Source organism: Bos javanicus, chromosome 7 (assembly GCF_032452875.1).
Source record: "Bos javanicus breed banteng chromosome 7, ARS-OSU_banteng_1.0, whole genome shotgun sequence".
In the NCBI taxonomy this organism is placed as follows: domain Eukaryota; kingdom Metazoa; phylum Chordata; class Mammalia; order Artiodactyla; family Bovidae; genus Bos; species Bos javanicus.
This window is the reverse complement of record NC_083874.1, coordinates 80,039,482-80,059,629: the sequence shown is the minus strand read 5'-3', so window position 1 is coordinate 80,059,629 and position 20,148 is coordinate 80,039,482. Positions and strand designations below refer to the sequence as shown.

Genomic DNA, 20,148 nt, shown 5'->3' with positions numbered 1-20,148 from the left:
AAGAAAGAAAAATAGTTACCAATTAGAATATGACCTGCCAGCTAGTACACACTGCATCTTGATTTCAGAGATGATAAAAATGTGAAAATAACTTGCGCCCTAATACCTATGATACGGAGAAATATTAGGTGATATAAAGTGCTGCAGAGAAGATGATATAGGCAAAGTGCAGAGGTGGGGATAAGAGGGTGGAGGGGGCAATGTGACTTTACGTAGGGTGGAAGGAAGTCCTCATGGAGAAGGTGACATCTGGGTCAAGAACAGAATGAAGTGAGAGAGTGACTTTTGCCCATCAACATCCAGGAGGAAAGAATTACATTCGAAAAGGATGGCAGTGAGAAAGGCCGGAGAAGGGGGTGTGCTGGTGTATTCAAGGGGCACAAGGGGGCTGGAGGAAGAGTCTCAGGGATCAAATCTGAGAGATGGCAAGGAGCAGACCTCAGAGGACCTGGGGAGAGCAGGCAAAGGCCCAGGTGTTGACTCTGGGTGGAGACAGAAGCCTTCCTAAGGATTTAAGGAGAGGACGGGATGGACTCATCTGCGATTTAATAGGATCACCCTGGCGACTGTTGGAGATGAAGGGCGGCAAGAACAGAAGCAGGGAGACCTGGTAGGGGATTCTGCAACTATCAGGTGAGAGATGGTGGTGGTCAGGAGCATGGGAGAAGTGGCTGGAATTTGGAGATCTTCTGAAGGCAGAGCTAGGAGTTCCCAAAGGACTGAATGTGGGGTACGAGAGGAAGAAAGGGGTCCAAGACAACCCTGTGGTCTCTGGCTTGGGCAATGGATGAATGAATGGGGTTGCATTCATCTGAGACAGTGAAGACATGGAAGGAAAGCTGAGGGGTGTGCTGTGGACACATGATTGGTGATGCTGACTGGATATGCAAGAAAAGATGGAAGAGACAGTGGACATACAGCACTGAGATGAGTGGGGAGGCCCAGGATGGCATTATTACATGGAATGGTATTGAAAAGCCAGGGGATAGGACAAGATCAACGAAGCAGTGCATGCAAGTAGAAAAGGGGAGGAGAGCAAGGCCTGAGCCCTGGGGCCCTTGGAAGGGGAGAGGTCAGGGAAATGAGCAAGAATCCACAGAGCAGACAGACAGGGAAGCCAGTGATGGAAGAAGGCGGCCAAGAGAGTGAGCGGTCCAGGAAGCCAAGTCAGGGCAAAGGATGTCGAAGAAGATGGAGTGAGCAACTGAGCCAAACACTGCAGACAGGCCAAGAGACACGAGGACGGAGAGAGCTGGCCATTGGATTCAGCAATGAGGAGGTCCCCAGTGACCTTGATGAACACATTTTTGGTGGAACGATGAAGGCCAGAGCCCACATAATCTGAGATGCAGAGAAAACACACACTTCGTTCATATGTTGCTACAGAGAAAACAAAAGAAGTAATGTAGTAGCTGGAGGAAGAAATGGGGTAAAAAAAATTTTTTTTTTTTTACAGCATGGGATTAATAACAGCATATATATGGAGAGTATATCGATCTAGTGGAGGAGGGAAAACTGGAGACAGAGCAGAAGGGTGAAGATGACCTTGAGCGAAGATGGCGGTGGCTGGGAGTGCGGAGGGCCCACCCTGAGCTCTGGGTGGAACCACAGAGCCTGCAAGAAGAGCTAACTGTGGCGGGGCAGCTGTGGGGGCTCTCTTCTGGTTCCTTCTACTGTTCCAGGATTGGGTATAAAGCAAGGGTCTCAGCAGAGGGAGAATAGGGTGAGGAGAAAGGAGAGGATGAGAATTTGGTGCTGTGTGTGTTTTTCTCCAATTGCATGGGCAGACAGGAGGGGAGAGTTCACTTTGACAGGGCTGGTGTTTTGCCAAGTGTGGATGGCAAAGTGAAAAAGGAGCAAGGGAAGGTTATAATGGTTAGCTCTGGGGTATGAGTGGGCCTGGGCAGTGGGCTGCCTTTACAGAAGCTGCACAGTTGAAGGGTGAGCAACCAGCACCTGGCTGGAAAGCCTGTGACCCTGTGATACCACCATAAAGTGACTGTGGAACTGCTGCCCATGATATTGGGGAGGGCAAGACACATATTCCATCCAAACCCATAATCTAGTAGGGTAGTGTGATGGCTCCCAGGTAGCACAGTGGTAAAGAATCCATCTGCCAATGCAGGAGACACCGGTTCAATACCTGGGTGGGGAAGATCCCCTAGAGAAGGAAAGGGCCACCCACTCCAGTATTCTTGCCTGGGAAATTCCACGAACAGAGGAGCCTACAGTCCATGGGGTCGAAGAGTTGGACTTGACTGAACAACTGATCACACACACAGTGTGATGGTGACATAAGGAAGTTGGAATCTGTGTTCAAATCCAGACTTCTCTACCTACTTACTGGATGACCTGAGCTGGTTAACCAGCCTTTCTGGGCCTTGATCCCTTACCTGCCAAATGGACCTAATGCTAATATTGCTTCCCCGTTGTAAGGATTAAATGAGATACTGCACTCAAGTTCTTAGCCCAGAACTAGACACACAGACGCTGCTCAGGATGAGTACTACTCTTCTTGCCCGGCTGGTTACGTGGCACCAGGGTGCCACCCTGGTTACAGACCAGGGTGCCATCAACTCAGCAGTGCGGGGAGGCAGCGTGTGGGAGCCGACAGCCCTTTCTCCACGCGTCTCCCTTCCATGCCTCCACCAGCCACCAAAACACGACAGCCTGACACTCCACGTCCCCATGGGACATGGGAGATGGAGGCTTCCGGCTGGCCGTGGATGGAGACAAGCCACGGTGGGATGAGCACTTTGGCTGCTGCCATGGCAACCAGCAATGGCCAGATTTCAATTAGGAAGGAGGAATAAAAGGGCTCCAATTAGGAGAATAAAACAGGGTTGAGTCTCTTCTCATTTAGGAATGCTCAGGGCTGAGGAAACGCTTCACTGGAGGGGCCTGGATTTGTTTTTTTTTTTTTTTTATTTTGTATTTAATTTCTATTCTATCCTTTAGAATAGAAATTAATATTATAGAAATAAAGACGTATATTTTTGGGCATGCCATGCATCTTGCAGGATCTCTGTTCCCCAGTCAGGGATTGAACCTGGGTCACGGCAGTGAAAGCCCAGAATCCTAGCCACCGGGCGACTGGGGAATTTCTTGGAGGCTGGATTTGGAAAAGCTTTCTGCTCCATCCTTCAGCAGCACCCACCCTGCTTGCCAAATTCTTGAGTCACTATCTCATGTATTGGGCTCCTCCAGGGAGCACCGTGCTGACCCAGAGAAAACTCCAGGGTCTGACATGGGTGGATCAGCCTACGTTCTAACTCTACTCTAACCCTGAGAAAGTTCTTTGTGCCTCAGTTTCCCCACTGGTATAATAGTATGGTACCTAGTTTATAAGATTTGTCGGGAAGATCAACAGAAATGATACCAGTATGGAGTTCAGTTCAGAGCCCACGATATAAACTGCATCCAATTAACACAAGCTGTTGCATTACTGCCAGTAATAACAACAACAATATAAATGGCAATGAAGCTGTTAGGAACCCCAGCTGAGCAGGAAGGTGATGGGAATGGATTTCCAGTGAGAGCCGGTGTGTGCAGACACTTCATTCCTTTACATCCTTGCTACGGGGACCAGCAGCAGCGGCACTGCCTGCGAGCCTGAGAGAAATACAGAATCTTGCTGCCCAGACTTGAGGCATCAGAATCTGCATTTAACCTGCATTTTAACCAGGTAACTTGTGTGCACGCAAAAGTTCGAGGGGCACTGGTTTAGCGCTTCATTCAGTCCCCAGAGAACCACCTATGAAGTAGTCATGGTGAGCTGGTTTTACAGATAAGGAAACTGAGACAATTAAAGCATCTTAGGCCACACGATGCGGAAGGCTGGTGGCTCAGCTTCAGGCACAAGGAAGGGATGAGGCCCTGCAACTCCACAGCAGATAAAGGAGCTCCCTGCTCTCTCTCCCCTGCTCCCAATAAGTCTACCTAGAACCCACGAAGAGCTGGGCTGATACCACAAGCTGTGTTTGCCCCAAGCCTTCTCCCTGAAGTGCAAAGGTGGATCAAGAAGGACAGAAGGCTGGACAGACAGACAGAGCTCTCACCAGGCACTCCTCCAGCTGGCACCTGTCGGTGGTACAGACGTCGACTCTTAAGGTCTTCTGGTGGAGGGCTGGGTAGGACATGGACACCCAGAACACCTCATTGAACACCAGGGTGTCCGCAGCATCCAGGGGCCGGGTCCGGAAGAGGCAGGTGGTGCTCTCGGAGCACGGAAGGAGAGCCGCTCGGATGTTCCTAGAGGGGCAGGCACACATGACAGCCAGGGTCAGGGGGGCCCGGGTCGGGGGGCTCAGGCCTTAGGCTACACAGCTGCTGCACATCCCCCAGGAAGCCACAGAGGACAAGAGTTTGTCATTTCCCCAGTTGCTATGTGTCCCATCTCGTCTGCCTTCTGTTTGGCCTGCTTTCGGGCCTGCCTTCCTCCTTCCCACATGTCACGCCCCAGGCGCTGGCCGGGTGCAGACCACAGAGACAGAAGCTTATACTGATGCCCTCAAGGCCTACAGTCTAGCAAAGGAGGGGCACGGAGGCAGATGAGCTCAACGAAACATAAACCCGTCTGCACCAGGCAGAGCCAAGAGGCAAATGGTGCAGGTCTCTGCTGTATTATTAGCCGTAGGGTTAACACCCATCGCAACCTGCCCACTGAATCATGATGGGAACTGGCTCTTGAGAAAGGCAGGCCTGGCTCTTTCTGCACGAAACACTAGCGCTTAGAGCAGACAAAAGGGGCCGTGACTTCCTCCTTCACCAGGCTTCAAGTTCACAAGGACAGGGGTTTGCTCGCCACCCCATTCTTAGTGCCGGCACCTGGTCGGGGCTCAGGACGCATATGGAAAGCTGTCTTGGGCTCTCCTCTTTATACTGAGCGCGTCTGGCGCCCTGCCTGCATCCACGCTCACGGCCCTGACACTGCGCGTCATGGTCATGTGCAGTAACCACCCACAGCGGTCTAGGGGGGCCTGTGGTCGGAGCAGGGCAGAAAGGAGAGTGTCCCCTGGGATGGGCATAGAGGGCGAGAGGATGATACACGGTCCGTCAGCTACACACTCACACTTTCTGGTCTTGTTGCAGCAACAAAGCAGAAAGGTTGCTCAGCTGAATGATGAATATTGCAAACTGTTTATTCTTCTCATCATACCTGAAATGAAAAGGGGGCATACAGAGCACCTGTTGGTAACACATTTATCTCTCTCTCCTTTAATTATCACGGATGGAGATGCTGACTGCTCTGGGACCGTGGTGAGCTGGAGATCACAGACCCAGTGTTTGCAGCCATGCAGGGACACAGGTCCAGAGCTGTCGGTCTGATTTTTTAAAGTGAAGCCAGAGGTTGTGTAAAATTTCCTGAGAGCTAAATGTAGGCAATGAATTCCTATTTAAAAATAATCAAGACCATTCCCCATCAAGAGATGAGCAACAACAGGAAATCTAGGCTGTAGCCCCCCAGGGGCTGACTTCAGTCCAGATGAGATTATAAGACAAAAGCTGTAGTAATGATGATGACCAAACACACCAAGAGGCAGGCGGTCTTGGTCCCTGCCTGGCTTGGCCACTGCCCAGCTCAGTGACACTGAGCAAGGTACAAAGTCTTCAAACCTTGTTTTTTTCTCTTTTGTGAAATGGGGAGCTGGGAGGCATAGAAAGAGACCCCCACCCTTAGTTAGGAGCCCACAGCTGTCAGCGGGGCCTGCTGGTTCTGGAGGAGGGTAAATGCTGGACATGAGGCAGAAGGGGGAGGAGGGGACCCAGTGCAGACCACGCCCCTCTGCCCCGCCCTCCCTGCCACTTACTTCAGGGCGACCTGAACCCGGGTGGCACCCACTGCTTCTGATTCATCACTGTCGAAAGCAGCAGCTTCCGAGACACCCAGCCTGGAAGGCAACACGGGGAAGACAGAGACAGAGGGTCAGGCTGGTCTGCAGTGACCTGGGGCCAAAGTCATTTTCCAGAGACAGGGTTCTCTCTGGGAGGGAGCAGCAGGTTCTTGAGGAGGAAGGTTTGGGTCTGCTGAGCCTCCCTGGGGACCCTGCCTGCCCACACGACTCTAGATCCCTCTCTCAAGGGGGCTGCTCTTTCCCCAATACTTGCTCCCGGGCCACACGCCCCTTGACAGCACTCAGGGAAATCAGCAGTCTCCCAGACGTGAAGTATCTCTAGCCCCCCACTCTCCTGTGGGTTCCTCCCACACGCCACAGGGGGCCCGGGACTCAGGGACCCACCTCTGCACGGAAGCCTCATACACACCACTGTCCCCGGCCACGGATTCATCTGACACGGCGGCAGACACACAGGCCACTTTCAGGCCGCACCCCTGAGCCATATTCACAGCTGGAGGAAGAGAGGGGGGGGAAAGGCGGGCTTCAGAAATCAGGACACTGTCATCCCAACATGTACTGTGGATCCCCTGTTGTTTTAAGATGGTCCCACCAAAATCCTACTATCTCTGACCTTTACAGCAAGGTCCTGCGTGTTTTGGGGTGAAGGAAAGGGTGGCAGAGGAGTCTGTGTCTAACATCTCAGACTCCACAGGCAAACCACCTGGGTTCAAATCACACACTGCTTTATGACACTGGGATGCTGCTTTATTCCCTCTAGGCCCTGCATTCCCTATCTGTAAAATGGGGATAATAACACCTACTTTGTTGGGAAGACACAAGGAGATGATATAGAGAAATCTTTAGTATAGAGACTGGGGCAGGGGAAGGGCCCTAGAAACCTGTACTGCTATCCTTAGTTACTATGACTACCATTCCCATCACTACAGTGATGCCTTCCAGATCAATTCCTACACACTTGGGACAGTAACACAGACCCTGGGCCCTTGCGGGAGGACAAGAAGGGGAAGAAGGATTTAAGCACTGGCTCTCCTACTTGCCTATCCCACTGCACTCCTAAGTCAGCTCATCTCCCCTGCCCTTGACAGAGGCCCTCTGAAGTCTGTGACCCAGGACTCAGACTCAGCACACGCTGCACATTCCTTCCCTCCCCAAGTAATGGGCGCTGACAGTGTGCCAGGGCCGCTGCGAAGTTCAGAGCTGCCAAGATACAGGACAGCGCCTGACCTCCACGAAGCACAAGAAGGACAGATTCAGGTGTTCCAACCTCAGGGCCAGCACTTCTGAGCACCTGCTGTGTGCCAGGCACATGGGTGGGGGATGGGGGTTGGGGGGTGCGCTGGCTGGCCTAGGGGATGGTGACCGTGAGCCTGGCAGAGGCCAAGGGGCCATCTGGGTGTGGCTTTCCCAGCCTGCATCCCACATCTGCAGCCCTGGAGCCCTCCTGCCTTCAGACCCACCCCGCTCCACCCTCCACAAAACCACTTAAGAAGATTAGTTTGTCTGCTGACTGAACAGTGGCACTAATCACATAACCTGCTTAGCGTCTGAGCTCAGCCTGGCAAGGCTTCTGGAGATGGCATGAAGAAATGCCGGCCTGGGACATGAGCGGTCCCTGGCTCCCAAGCTGCACTGACGCTGTGGGGTGGGGGTGAGGTGGGCTGGGAGGTAGGGGAGGGGTTGCTCCCCACACCCCACTGGAGTCCCAGCATCCCTGATCCAGCTGATCACAGCCCTTAGACAGGGAGCACCGGGAACCCTTCTTGAGCCTCATTAGAGGTTCCGCCTGCAACCCCTCCTCTCCAGGGAACAATTTTCTGAAGCTTTCCACCTGCTGCAGTAGGAAGCCTGTTTTTATTTTTGTTTGAGAGGACTCGGCAAGACTGCCTTCCTGATGAGGGAGCCCCAGGGATCTCCCGGCTCTTCTTCTAAGGAAGTGGCTGGCATGCACCCAGCAGAGCCTTTAATTAACCAGGAAATCGTGTTGCTTCTCCCTTGCTCCCAGTGGCCCTTGTAATCGAAGGAACTGATATTTCTGGGTGCTGCAGCTGCCCCTGCCCCCATTCCTGGAGCTGAGAGTAGTTGAGATTCTAGCTGGCTTCATGGGAGTCAGAAGCAGACCTTTGCCAGCTAGGTGGTCCTGAGGCCAGTCCTGACTGTCCTGCCTTACCGCAGTGACACTGACCTCAGACAAGTCACTTAACCTCACCGAGTCTCACGCCTTTCAGTCTGTAAGATGAGAATAAAATCAACACCCACCTCATAGTGTTGTTTTGAGGTTTACATGAATCAGTATGTGCAACAGTGCCTGTATCTTGTACACCTGAACTTAATAAATTATCCTGTTCAGTCCTGACTTTCATATGTGAGATGGGGTCAGTGAGCGTCAGGGGTATCTTAGGAATAAATACACAGAGCTGCCTCATGTCCTAAGGGGACCACGGTGATAAAGAGGTTGGGCACTGGGGTCAGAAAAACCCAGATTCCAGTTCCCGCTTCCCCACCTGTTGGCAAGTGATAGCACCTCTCTGAGCCTCTGTCTTTCCATCTGTGAAATGGGTATAATGCTGCTGCTGCTACTGCTGCTGCTGCTAAGTCGCTTCAGTTGTGTCCAACTCTGTGCAACCCCATAGACGGCAGCCCACCAGGCTCCCCCGTCCCTGGGATTCTCCAGGCAAGAACATTGGAGTGGGTTGCCATTTCCTTCTCCAACGCATGACAGTGAAAAGTGAAAGTGAAGTCGCTCAGTCGTGTCTGACTCCTAGCGACCCCATGGACTGCAGCCCACCAGGCCCCTCTGTCCATGGGATTTTCCAAGCAAGAGTACTGGAATGGGTTGCCATTGCCTTCTCTGGAAATGGGTATAATAGAAGTAGCCTATTTCACCATATCAAGCGCATTGCTCACCACATCAATGCACCCCAATAAATATTCACCATTATAATTTATTATGTGGTTGCTGTTACAGATGAAAATTTTTCTAATAAACCTTGGCTGTCATTATTGGCATCATCTTTTACTTTGAAGCTTCTGACCTGAATCTCAGTCTAGACTACAATGCCCTTTTTGACCTCATAACAGGAGTGATCTTTTGTCATTCCCTGGCTTCAATCACATGGATCCTTGCTGCAACTAGCATAAAATGTAAACTCCTTACCTTACACAGTTTGTTCTCTGCCTGATTCTCTGCCTTGTTGGTGACCCCCTACCTTTGGTCTTTCTTGCAGCCCCTGTTTCAGCCTCAGACACTTTGCTCTTGCTTCTCTCAAGGCTGGCTCTTTCTCACTGTTCAAGTCACAGTTGAAATGTTGCCTTCCTTCACCACCCAGCCTGAAATGGCAGCCCCACTCCAACCTGAAAGGCTCCATCACACCCTGTTTTATTCTCCTCCTAAGTGCTTTCCCCTGATCTGCTTTTACAGTTATTATTTGTGCCTTCCTTTGCATGCAGGCTTCATGCAACCAGGATCTTATCTGTCCTCCACACTGTATCCTCTAACTAACCCACATGGCCTATCTGTCCAATGAAAGAATGAATGAATCCATATCCACCCATTAAGACATAGTTTCCATAGGTACTTAGTATCTGTTGCATGAATGAACCCACCATGGAAAAACCCTTTGCTCAGGGTCTGCTGCTGCTGATGCTAAATCGTGTCCGACTCTGTGAGACCCCATAGACGGCAGCCCACCAGGCTCCCCGTCCCTGGGATTCTCCAGGCAAGAACACTGGAGTGGGTTGCCATTTCCTTCTCCAATGCATGAAAGTGAAAAGTGAAAGGGAAGTCGCTCAGTCATGTCTGACTCTTAGCGACCCCATGGACTGCAGCCTAACAGGCTCCTCCGTCCATGGGATTTTCCAAGCAAGAGTACTGGAGTGGGGTGCCATTGCTCAGGGTCTAGATGACAGTAAACACGTAATAAATACCTACTGCATGAATGAATAAATCGATACACCGTGTACAGATCTGGTAGATAGAAAGCAGTAACTGTTGCCCGTAACTGTCACAATTATAACTGAGGTCAGATCTCGGTCCTGAGCACAGCCCCACCTCCCTCCCTCCTGGGATGCGGTGCTCTCTACCTTGGCCCAGCGGCTTGCCTTCCGCTCCGGGTTCCTCCAGCCGGTACCTCTCCCGCATGCTGCTACCGAGGCTCAGCTCACAGAGAGCGGCACTCAGCTCGGGGTCTTCAAACTCCAGGTTGCTCAGGAAGGCTTCCCCAGCCAGGTCAGCGATGAGAGGCGAGCAGGGCGGGGACGGGGAGGAGAGCGAGGAGCGGGGGGACAGGGAGGTCATGGACTTGGGGGTGCCCGAGAGGGAGCGCAGGGCTTGCAGGCGGCCGCCCCCCTCCGCCTTCTGGGTCTTGGCCACTTCGTCCTCGTGGATGGTGGTGATACAGCCAGAGGGCCGGAAGCCTGTGGCCCCCTCCAGGAGCAGGAATTCCACCTTGTTCTGCAGCTCCGAGTCCAGCTGCTCGAACGGGTCATAGTAGAGGTCGGTGAAGCTGGCCGAGGCGGAGGAGTCCAGGCTGGAGGCGGCCAGGGAGCCCCGGCTGGACGTGAGGGACCCCGGGCTGCTGCCGGAGGACAGGCTCTGCATGCTGCCGGAGAGGCTGGAGCGGGGGGAGTAGAGGACACTGAGCGGGTGGGCCTCCCGAAAGCTCCCCCGGAAAGCACTCAGGACACACTGTTTCACTGGACCCCCCGATGGTGCCCAGGGCAGACCGTGCACCCCTGCTTCACTGAAGGGGATATCCGGAGAAGGCCGGCAGAGTTGGGATTCGAACCCAACCCAGCTGCCTTCTGAGTCCACTTCCTCCTGTTTCTCGAACCTCCACCAGCTGCACTCCATTTTCCTATTTTTCCATATTTGAATCCAATGCCAAGTAATGAGACTTAATATTTTTCTCCAAATCAACTCACTTTTAAACATTAACATAGTTATCTTCAAAAGGAGCCTTTATATCCTAAGTGTAACTTGAAAAGCCCTGTCAACTGATAAAAATATCTGATGAAAACAAAATGTGATAAAATTCTGGCCACTCTGCCCAGCGAGGCCCCGGCCTGAAGCCAACCCCCTCTGTGTCGTGCAAGTTGGGTGGTAGGGGTGAGGGATGTGAACGAGACTCACTAGCACCCGACTGGGGTCTTCTGCACGCTGTCAGAAGGACCGAGGAGGCTGTGGTCTGGGGAGGTGAAGGACCCTGCCCTGGGCCACATCTGTCCCAGCACAAACCCCCCTGGACCATCCATAGACCTGCTGTGCACTCAAGCATATCTGGCCATTCCCCAGGGAACACTTACCCCACTGCCCACCACTCACCTCTTCAGCTGGGAGTGCAGGGCCGCAACCTGCCGGGTGGCTTCCTCCAGCTCTCTCACCAGCTGGTTCCTCTTACTGTTTAACTTCAACCTGAAGGGAGCGAGAGAAGGCATGAGGGGGAAGCCCTGGGGGATCCAGCCTCCCTTTCCCTGAGAGAGGAACCACAGGCATATACTCATGAAGATGTCCACAGACATACACACACACACACAGGAACATCCTGGGAGCATTATACTATGATGTTTGGAGAGATATGGTCTCTATGTACAATGTTATAGTAACTGCTATATGCATCGCCTGCTATATACCAGGGGCTGACTAGGAAACTTATGTTGTTGTTCATTAGTCACTAAGTTGTGTCCGACTCTGCAACTCCATAGACTGTAGCCTACCAAGTGTCTCTGCCCATGGGATTTCTCAGGCAAGAATACTGGAGTGGGTTGCCGTTTCCTCTTCCAGGGGATCTTCCCGATTTAGGGATTGAACCTGTGTCTCCTGCACTGGCAGGAGGATTCTTCACTGAGGAGCCACCAGGGAAGCCCTGATATTGCCTTAAATCATTTGCACAATAACCCTTCTTGGTAAGAATTTTATTATCTCACTTTATGCATAGGGAAGCTGAGGCTCTTAGAGCTAAATAGTTTACTTAAAGCTAGAGAGTTAGTGGCAGAGTTAAGACTCCACCCAACCATCCCTTCCTGTGCTGCGCACAGGTGCGCAGAGAGAGAAGACCACGTGAAAATGTGTAGATGACAATGTGCAGACGACCATGTGCAGACCCAGAATCCAAGGAGAGAGGCCTCAGAAAAAACAACCCTGCCAACACCTTGACTTTGGACTTCTGGCTTCCAGGACTCTGCAGAAATACTTAATACATTTTTGTTGCTGAAGTCACCCCATGCGTAGTATGCTGGTTTGGCAGCCCTAACAAACAAATGCACCATCTTAGGGCAAAATATAAAGGGGACAAAAAAAGGTAGGGTCCACGACCAAGCTCTGAGTCTAAACAGCATCTCAAGGCTGAACAGGCAAGAAGCAGTCAGCAAAGGAGCTTGAGAGAATGGTTCCAGAGCGCCTGGGGAAGATCCTGGTGAGTGTGATGGAGCATCACAGAGCCCGGGAGCAAAGGCCTGCACCCAGGCCTGCTGACAACGATGCTCAGTTCTGCAACTCCCTTCCTGAGGGCAAAATCCTTGGGTTTTTATTTTTATTTTTTTGGCTGGTACAGTGCAGCTTGTGGGATTTTAGTTCCCCAACTAGGGATCAAATCCAGACCCTTTTAGTAGTGAAAGTGTGGAGACCTAACCACTGAACAGTCAGGGAACTCCTGGGCTCAGGAATATGCATCTCTTCTTTTATTTTTTTTGGCCATGCCACTCAGCATGTGGGATCTTAGTTCCCTGACCAGGGATTGAACCCAGGCCTCAGCAGGGAAAGTGCCAAGTCCTAACCATTGGTCCACCAGGGAATTCCCTGGAATCTGCATCATTATTACCTATCCAGGTGACTTTTTGGCACACTGCGGTTTCCAAGTTGCTTCACTAGCTGGGGATTGTAAGGCAGGAGTTGTGCCTCACTCTCCAGCCCCGAGCACGGTGCCCACAACATGGACGTGTTTGAAAAGGCGTCACTGAAGGGACGACTCCTCCCCAGCTGACACGGGGAAAGCTCCTTTGAGCTCCTGAAAAGACCCAGACATTCAATCTCCCTTGGGACTCCTCTGGTGGCCCAGAGGTTAAGAAGCCACCCACCAATGTAGGGGACTGCAGAGCAACCGAGTCTATGTGCCACAACTACTGAGCCCAGTCTCTAGATACCACTCGTGCTCTGCAACGAGAGCAAAGAGAAGCCACCCACATGAGAAGCCAGAATGAAGAGCAGCCCCTGTTCGCTGCAACTAGAGAAAGCCCAGGTGCAGCGGTGAAGACCCAGCACAGCCAAAAAGTAAATAATGAATTAAAAAAATTATCTCCCTGGACGGATCTTCATATCCCCTTATGCCATCCTACTGGACGAGGAATGACTGACTCATTGCTCCCAAAGCACAGCCAACCCAGCCTGGGGCCTGAGAGAAAGAGTTCATTCCCATGGAAAAACTAACCATGCCATCCCTCCACCGACACGCCCCAGGACCCCAACACAGGCCCTGCCATGAAGACCAGAGACACAACTGGAGAGTGATGAGAGACGGGCAGGATCTGTCACTGGGGAGCTGGGTTGTGGAATTACAGAAAAGACCATGGGAACAGCGGGCGTAGTGGCCTCGGCATGGTTCTTGGCCGGTTCAACCCCTGGCGCTGTTATTCCAGAGTCCTGCCTAGGGCTGGGGGTGGGGGCAGACAGCAGGCCAGCAGATGGAGCCAGTAATGAACAAAAGCCCAGTTTTCAATGGAATGGACAGGACTGTGGAATGTGGCCCTCTATAAGAGGAAGACCTTGAAAGGGTGTGAGGTCTGGGCTGGGTGGGGGCAGGGGGGGGGTCAAGGCACAGCTGGGGGTCACCATTTCTACCTCTGTTTTCCTCTCCTCTGGGAGGAGACCACAGCACATGCACTAGAAGTAAACGCAGGTTCCGGCCCCCCCGGAGGCCCAACTGGAGGCTTAGGGGCCTGGGAGCCATGTGGCCTTGACTTCTTAAGCACAGGGGTGTCGCCACCAGTAACAGCATGCAGGTGCTGAGGCTGCCTCCCAGAGGCAATGGCCTCAGTGGCCATATGGCGTTTGCGTGTGATGCCTGGCACATGCTGTGAAGCCAAGGACGCATCAAGCGTGGAAGCACGCAGAGGACCCAGAGGGTGGGGCTGGAATCCCCACAAGCTGCAGCTCAGCACCTGGGGCGCTGGTTAAAAATGCAAGAGCCTGGGCTGTGGCTCAGGTCTGGGAAGTTAGGCCCTGGGGTGGGGGCAGAGATCCCACCCTAACAGGCACTGCAGCTCTCTGCAGTGGTGGGGAGGGTCCACAGGAAGGGAGGTGGGAGTAGGGGGTAGGAGAGGGGGTGTTGGGGGGAGGTCCGTGCTTCTCACCGATTCCTGATTGGGGTTTGGCAGACCCTGTGGTGTGCTGTTCCTGGACGTGTCTCTTTCTGGCCTAATCAAATCCACCTTGAACAGAGAGGCTGTTGTGTGCAGGTGAGGAGTACAATTGTTGTTCAGTCGCCAAGTCGTATATGACTCTTTGAGATCCCATGGACTGCAGCATACCAGGCCTTCCCATCCTTCACTATATCCCAGAGTTCGCTCAAACTCATGTCCATTGAGTCGGGGACACCACCCAACCATTTCATCCTCTGCCCCACTTAAAAAAATTTTTTTAAATTTATTTATTTGACTGTGCCAAGTCTTAGTTGTGGCATGTGGGATCTTCAATCTTTGTTGCGGCATCCAAACTCTTAGTTGTGGCATGTGGGGTCTAGTTCCCTGACCAGGGATCAAACAAGGGTCCCTGCATTGGGAGCCCAGAGTCTCAGCCACTGGGAAGTCCTCTCTGTCCCACTTAACTAGAGAGAGAAGAAACAGTGGAGCGTGGCTTCCCTGGAGGCTCAGTGGTAAAGAATCCAGTGTAGGAAACACAAGAGATATTGGTTCAATCCCCAGGTCGGGAAGATCCCCTGGAGAAGGAAACGGCAACCCACTCTAGTATTCTTGCCTAGAAAATTCTATGGACAGAGGAGCCTGGTGGATTACAGTCCACGGGGTTGCAAAGAGTCGGACACGAATTTAGCAACTGACATGCATGCCTGAGAAACAAAAAGAGAAAGAAACCTAGAGAACAAGAGAGTCATAAGATGAACGCAGACAGTCAGGGGGCTGGAGGCAAAGAACACAGATGAAAACTTATGGGTGGGCTTTCTCCTCTCTCTCCTGCAGGGGCTCAAGCCATCAGTCCTGTCCTTCCCAAGGCTTTCCCCTGGCTTCTCTCTGTGTGACCCAGGGGACCCTGCTCTCTGGGACCTCGAGTCAGCCACTCAGCAGTTGCCGTGGACTGGAGGTTCTGGCTTCCCTGGATGGACTGTGTGAACTCACTGTTCCAGGAGAGCAGTCAGACCTTTGAAAGATGATGCTGAAGGCAACAATGAAAGGTCTTCTAAGAGGGCAGCAGCCTGGGTAGTAATCCCAGCTCTGTGCCTCCATGATATCGGGTGAGCCTCAGTTTCCGCATCTATGAAACGAAGATTAATCTCAGGGTTGCTGGGAGGCTTAGCTGAGATGATGTAGGTTACAGAATCTGGTACATAAAGATAACTTTTACATGTAATATACACTTCCCAGGTGGCACTATTGGTCAAGAACCCACCTGTCAGTGCAGGAGACTCTTAAAAGACACAGTTCGATCCCTGGGTTGGGAAGATCCCCTGAAGGAGGGCATGGCAACCTACTCCAGTATTCTTGCCTGGAGAATCCCATGGACAGAGGAGCCTGGCGGGCAACAGGCTATAGGGTCACAAAGAGTCAGACATGACTGAGCGACTAACACTTTCACTTTAGGGAGTTCTAAGAGCATATCCAATCCAAGTTTCAAGAAACTGAAATTATTAGAGAAGAGCCTCAGTTCACAATCTGGTCTAACCACTGGCCTTCAGAATATATAAATATTTATATAGAATGTAATTATCTTGTTTTTTTCCCCCTATTAGGCAGTTGAAGTCCATATGGTCAATGACTTGCTCAAGGTCAGTGGTAGGAAGGGTATTTCTACTGACCTACCAAGCAGTAAGGCTGTCACGGATCTGTTCTTTTCAGCTGCTGGCTGTGAGCATGATGAATAGCTGAGGGCTTCCCAGTGATAGCTGGAGGGCCTTGGAGCAAGTCAGGAACCCAGAGGACCGGCAGACACATTAGGAGATACATGCAGAGGCCTGTAAGGGTCTGCTCAGGTTGGCTAACCATTTATTCTTTCAAATGACACTAAAGTCAAAAAGGCGTCTTGTCAGAGGCCTCGTCCCCAAGCTGCACAGCCATGGGGAAAGTAGGACAGGGCCTTGGCACTAAAGGAGATTTCTAGGAGGCGCTTCCTAGGGCTATAAACCACCAGCTACTGAAGCCCTTTTCTCCTCCTCCCACCTGCCTGGTGGTGTGTCAGCAATCAGCCGCTCCTCCCAGGAGAAGGAAAAGGTGAGAAAAGTGACACATCCCTGCGAACAGTTCTGACAAGGGGCTTGGTGGGGAAAGCTTTCCCACCTCTGACAGTCAATGGATTCTTTGATGTGCTTATAGGAGGCCAGGCAGAGGCAGGTCAACTTCACCCATCTGGCACCCTGCCATATGCAGATAGCGCTCACTCAGTTACCAGGGTGAGGCTGAAGCAGGGTGCCTTCGCACAGAGGAGGCTCCCTGAAAGCATCCTAGCCCCCATCACAGGGTGATACAGAGAGCACAGCTGGGCACCGAGGACACCGGGCCTGCTGCCACTGGCCCAGACAGCTTCATCTGCTTTATAAACGGGGCTTCTGCCTCTGAGTACACTGGAAAGAGGAATACCCCTGCTCACCCCTTCCCCTCGTGCCCATGCCCACCCCACAACAAGTTTGAAAACCACCATCTTCAATTCTGGGCTTCCCCCGTGGCTCAGACAGTAAAGAATCTGCCTGCGATGCCGGAGACCTGGGTTCGATCCCTGGGTTGGGAAGATCCCTTGGAGGAGGGCATGGCAACCCACTCCAGTATTCTTGCCTGGAGAATCCCACGGATAGAGGAGCCTGGTGGGCTACAGTCCATGGGTCACAAAGAGTCGGACACAACTGAGCGACTAAGCACAGCACGTCTTTAACTGTAGCTCCTTAAGGGCAGGTGGTGGTGGTGGTTTAGTCACTAAGACACGTCCGACTCTTGCGAACTGTAGCTTGCCAAGCTCCTCTGAATATTCATTGGAAGGACTATTCATTCCTGAATATTCACTGGAAGGACTGATGCTCAAGCTGAACCTCCAATACTTTGGCCACCTGATGCAAAGAGCTGACTCATTAGAAGAGACCCTGATGTTGAGAAAGACTGAAGGCAGGAGGAGAAGGGGACGACAGAGGACGAGACGGTTGGATGACGTCACCAACTCAATGGACATGAGTTTCAGCAAGCTCCGGGAGGTGGTAAAAGACAGGGAAGCCTGGCATGCCACAGTCCATTCCATGGGGTGGCAAAACACTGGACACGACTGAGCGACTAAACAACAGGCTCCTCTGTCCACAAGATTAAGGGCAGGGACTTTGTCCAATAAAGTCTGCTGCCAAAAAAAAAAAAAGTGAAAATAACTGAATACACTTTAAGAGTATCAGAGCAGAGATCATGACCTATTCACTTCTGAATCCTCCAAATTGCATTGCATGCAAAAGATGCCACAAAACATCTCTTGCATGAATGGAGAAGCTGGGGATTGAAGGACCACCTGCAGGACTGTGAACACAGAGATGTGCTCTGTGTAGTATGGGTGTGGAGGCTGGTGAGACACTAAAAGATTAAAGTCTGTTGTGGCTCAGCTGGTAAAGAATCTGCCTGCAATGCAGGAGGCCTGGGTTTGATCCCTGGATTGGGAAGATCTCCCGGAAAAGGGAAAGGCTACCCACTCCAGTATTCTGGCCTGGAGAATTTCATGGACTGTCTATGGGGTTGCAAAGAGTCGGACACGACTGAGCGACTTTCACTATACAGTCTAAACCGGAGAATGTAAACCAGTGGCTTTCATGTTAAATCAAGCCCACAGATGAAGCTAATTTAGCCTCTAGGGTATTAAAAATTGTTTTGGATTAGTTGCCAATATTGAAAAAAAAATCAAAAAAACTCTTTTCTTGAAAAATGGGGCCTCTAGCAGCCTGGGGCCTGTACTCACCTCCTGGAGGCTGCAGACAACACCTGGGGTCTGTGCACTGCAGTCTAACATGGCCCATGGCCAAGTGGCCTCTGGCATTTATATCACCTGCTTGACCCCTATAAGCATCTCAGTTTGCAAGCCCCATCTAAACCAGTGTTTTTCAAACTGCAAATTGCAATTCCTTAGCACGGGGCAAAACCAATTTAGTGGGCCACGACCGGTGTGAAGAGAGACGCAATATAAAGGAAAGTATCGGAGGACTCTCGCACAGAAAGACTACGCACTGTTTCATGAAACTTTTGTCTATTCGGTAATAATGCATGAGTCACTGTCACAAAGCTGGAGAACAACTGCTGTAAATTACATAGAGCTTATCTCAGAAGAGCATTTCTGAAAATCTGCATGTGAGCAGACGTTTTAGTAATGCGATTCCCTCTGGTAAAATTTTGGGATGGTTGGTTGGTGAGTCACTTCCCTACATTTGCTATTCTGGAAAGTGATGAGTTCTCTAAACTGTCCCAGGTTGTCCCTCTCGCTGAGGGGCTGGAGGATGACCAGCAGCAAGCAAGGGACCCGTGCCCCCAGCCTAGCCCCACCTCTCGGTCAGCGCCTTGCTCTGGGTGTCCCGGGCCGCCTGCAGGTCCTTCTCCAGCCGCTTGCGGGCCATCTCCAGCTGCTCCACCTCCCCTTGGGTCCACTTCCGGGGGCTGATGAAGCGCATCTCCTTCAGTAGCTCCTCCTTCTCGTTGATGAGGATCAGCCGGTCCCTCTCAGAGTCGAGCACTCCAGGCCAGGCCTCGCTGTCCAGCTTGGCGAGCTGGATCTTCAGGTTGGCAATCCTGTGGGCCAAGAGGGTGAGCATTGACCGGTGTGCTCAGCGGCAACCCAGGAGCAGCGGGACAGACTGTGTTGCCAAGGTTACATGGTTCGAGGAGCACTGCCACTCTCAGAGCATCCTCTTTGACCCTGACTGGATTCCTTTTGATCAGCGTGTGGTCTCAAGGAACAGATTTTTATCTAACAAACACACGCGATGCCTACCACATGCCAATCCTGGCTCAGCAGGGAAGGGGGGTAGAGGCAGTGTCCTTGCCCTGAGGGACATGAAGCCTGATAGAACAGAAGTGGATCCGTCACCAGGCAATAGCCTCCTACCGCTAGCTATGTGCCCTTGGGCAAGTTGCTTCGTCACTCTGCAGGGAACACCACCACCTCCTTCCTTGTGGGGTAACGGTTGCAGGTTTTAGGACATAATTCATAAAATATCCAAGCGCAATATCTGGCACACACTAAACCAGCACTCAATGAATTCTTCTGCTGCTACTGCGCTCGCTCCCTGGTTTAACCACTTCTCACGTGTGTAATGTGGGGCACACTCCCTGAGCCTTGCATAGAAGGAAACAGTTACTTCTGCATCAGAATTGGTGTGAAAATGAGCAATTATGTGTTCTGTGTGTCTGGCACGTAAGTGCTGAAACAGTGGCAGTCACGGGCCCTCTATGATGACAGCAAACACTGCCATTGCCACCCTGGTGTTCTCAGTCCAGAGGGTAGTGGCAGCACCTGTGAACAGCTGCACACTTGAGGTCAGAGGCTGCCTGTTAGAGTCTTGGCTCCGACTTTCTTAAGAAATCATTCAGGTGACACAAGCTGCTAGCACAGTGGCCGGTACACTGCAGGCCATTAAGAAGTGTTACGGGAAGGAGACTCAGTATCCTCATCTGTGGGCTTCCCAACTGGCACGAGGGTAAAGAACCTGCCTGAATGCAAGAGACCTGAGAGACGCAGGTTCAATCCCCTGGGCGAAGATCCCCTGGAGGAGGACATGGCAACCACTCCAGTATTCTTGCCTGGAGAATCCCAGGGACAGAGGAGGCTGATGGGCTACAGTCTGTGGGGTCATAAACAGTTGGACACGACCGAAATGACATAGCACACACACACACATCCTCATCTGTAAGGTGGGGATGATACTGGTGCCTGCGAGGTGAGTTGTGAGGACCAAACAAAAACGTATCACTAAGAGCTCTTTACACAGATGTACGTGAACCCTTTTAAAATTAATATATTTTTTAAAAAATTGGAACAATCCATTCCATTAAAGAGGACTCAAAAAAGAAAAAAAGAGCTCTTTATACAAGGCCATGTGCTACATAGATATTCGGTATG

General features: G+C 51.8%; 1 protein-coding gene across 1 annotated transcript in view; it reads right to left on the bottom strand.

Annotated features, from left to right (window-relative positions):
• Window positions 1-20,148, bottom strand: part of WWC1 (WW and C2 domain containing 1) — a 157,890-nt gene that overhangs the window by 26,645 nt on the left and 111,097 nt on the right. The window contains exons 9-15 of the mRNA XM_061424279.1: window positions 18,576-18,818; window positions 11,179-11,268; window positions 9,939-10,468; window positions 6,240-6,348; window positions 5,811-5,891; window positions 5,072-5,158; window positions 4,059-4,251 (exon numbers count right to left, since the gene is read on the bottom strand). Of these exons, the coding sequence (XP_061280263.1) occupies window positions 4,059-4,251; window positions 5,072-5,158; window positions 5,811-5,891; window positions 6,240-6,348; window positions 9,939-10,468; window positions 11,179-11,268; window positions 18,576-18,818 (1,333 nt within the window). The remainder of the gene's footprint in view (window positions 1-4,058; window positions 4,252-5,071; window positions 5,159-5,810; window positions 5,892-6,239; window positions 6,349-9,938; window positions 10,469-11,178; window positions 11,269-18,575; window positions 18,819-20,148) is intronic.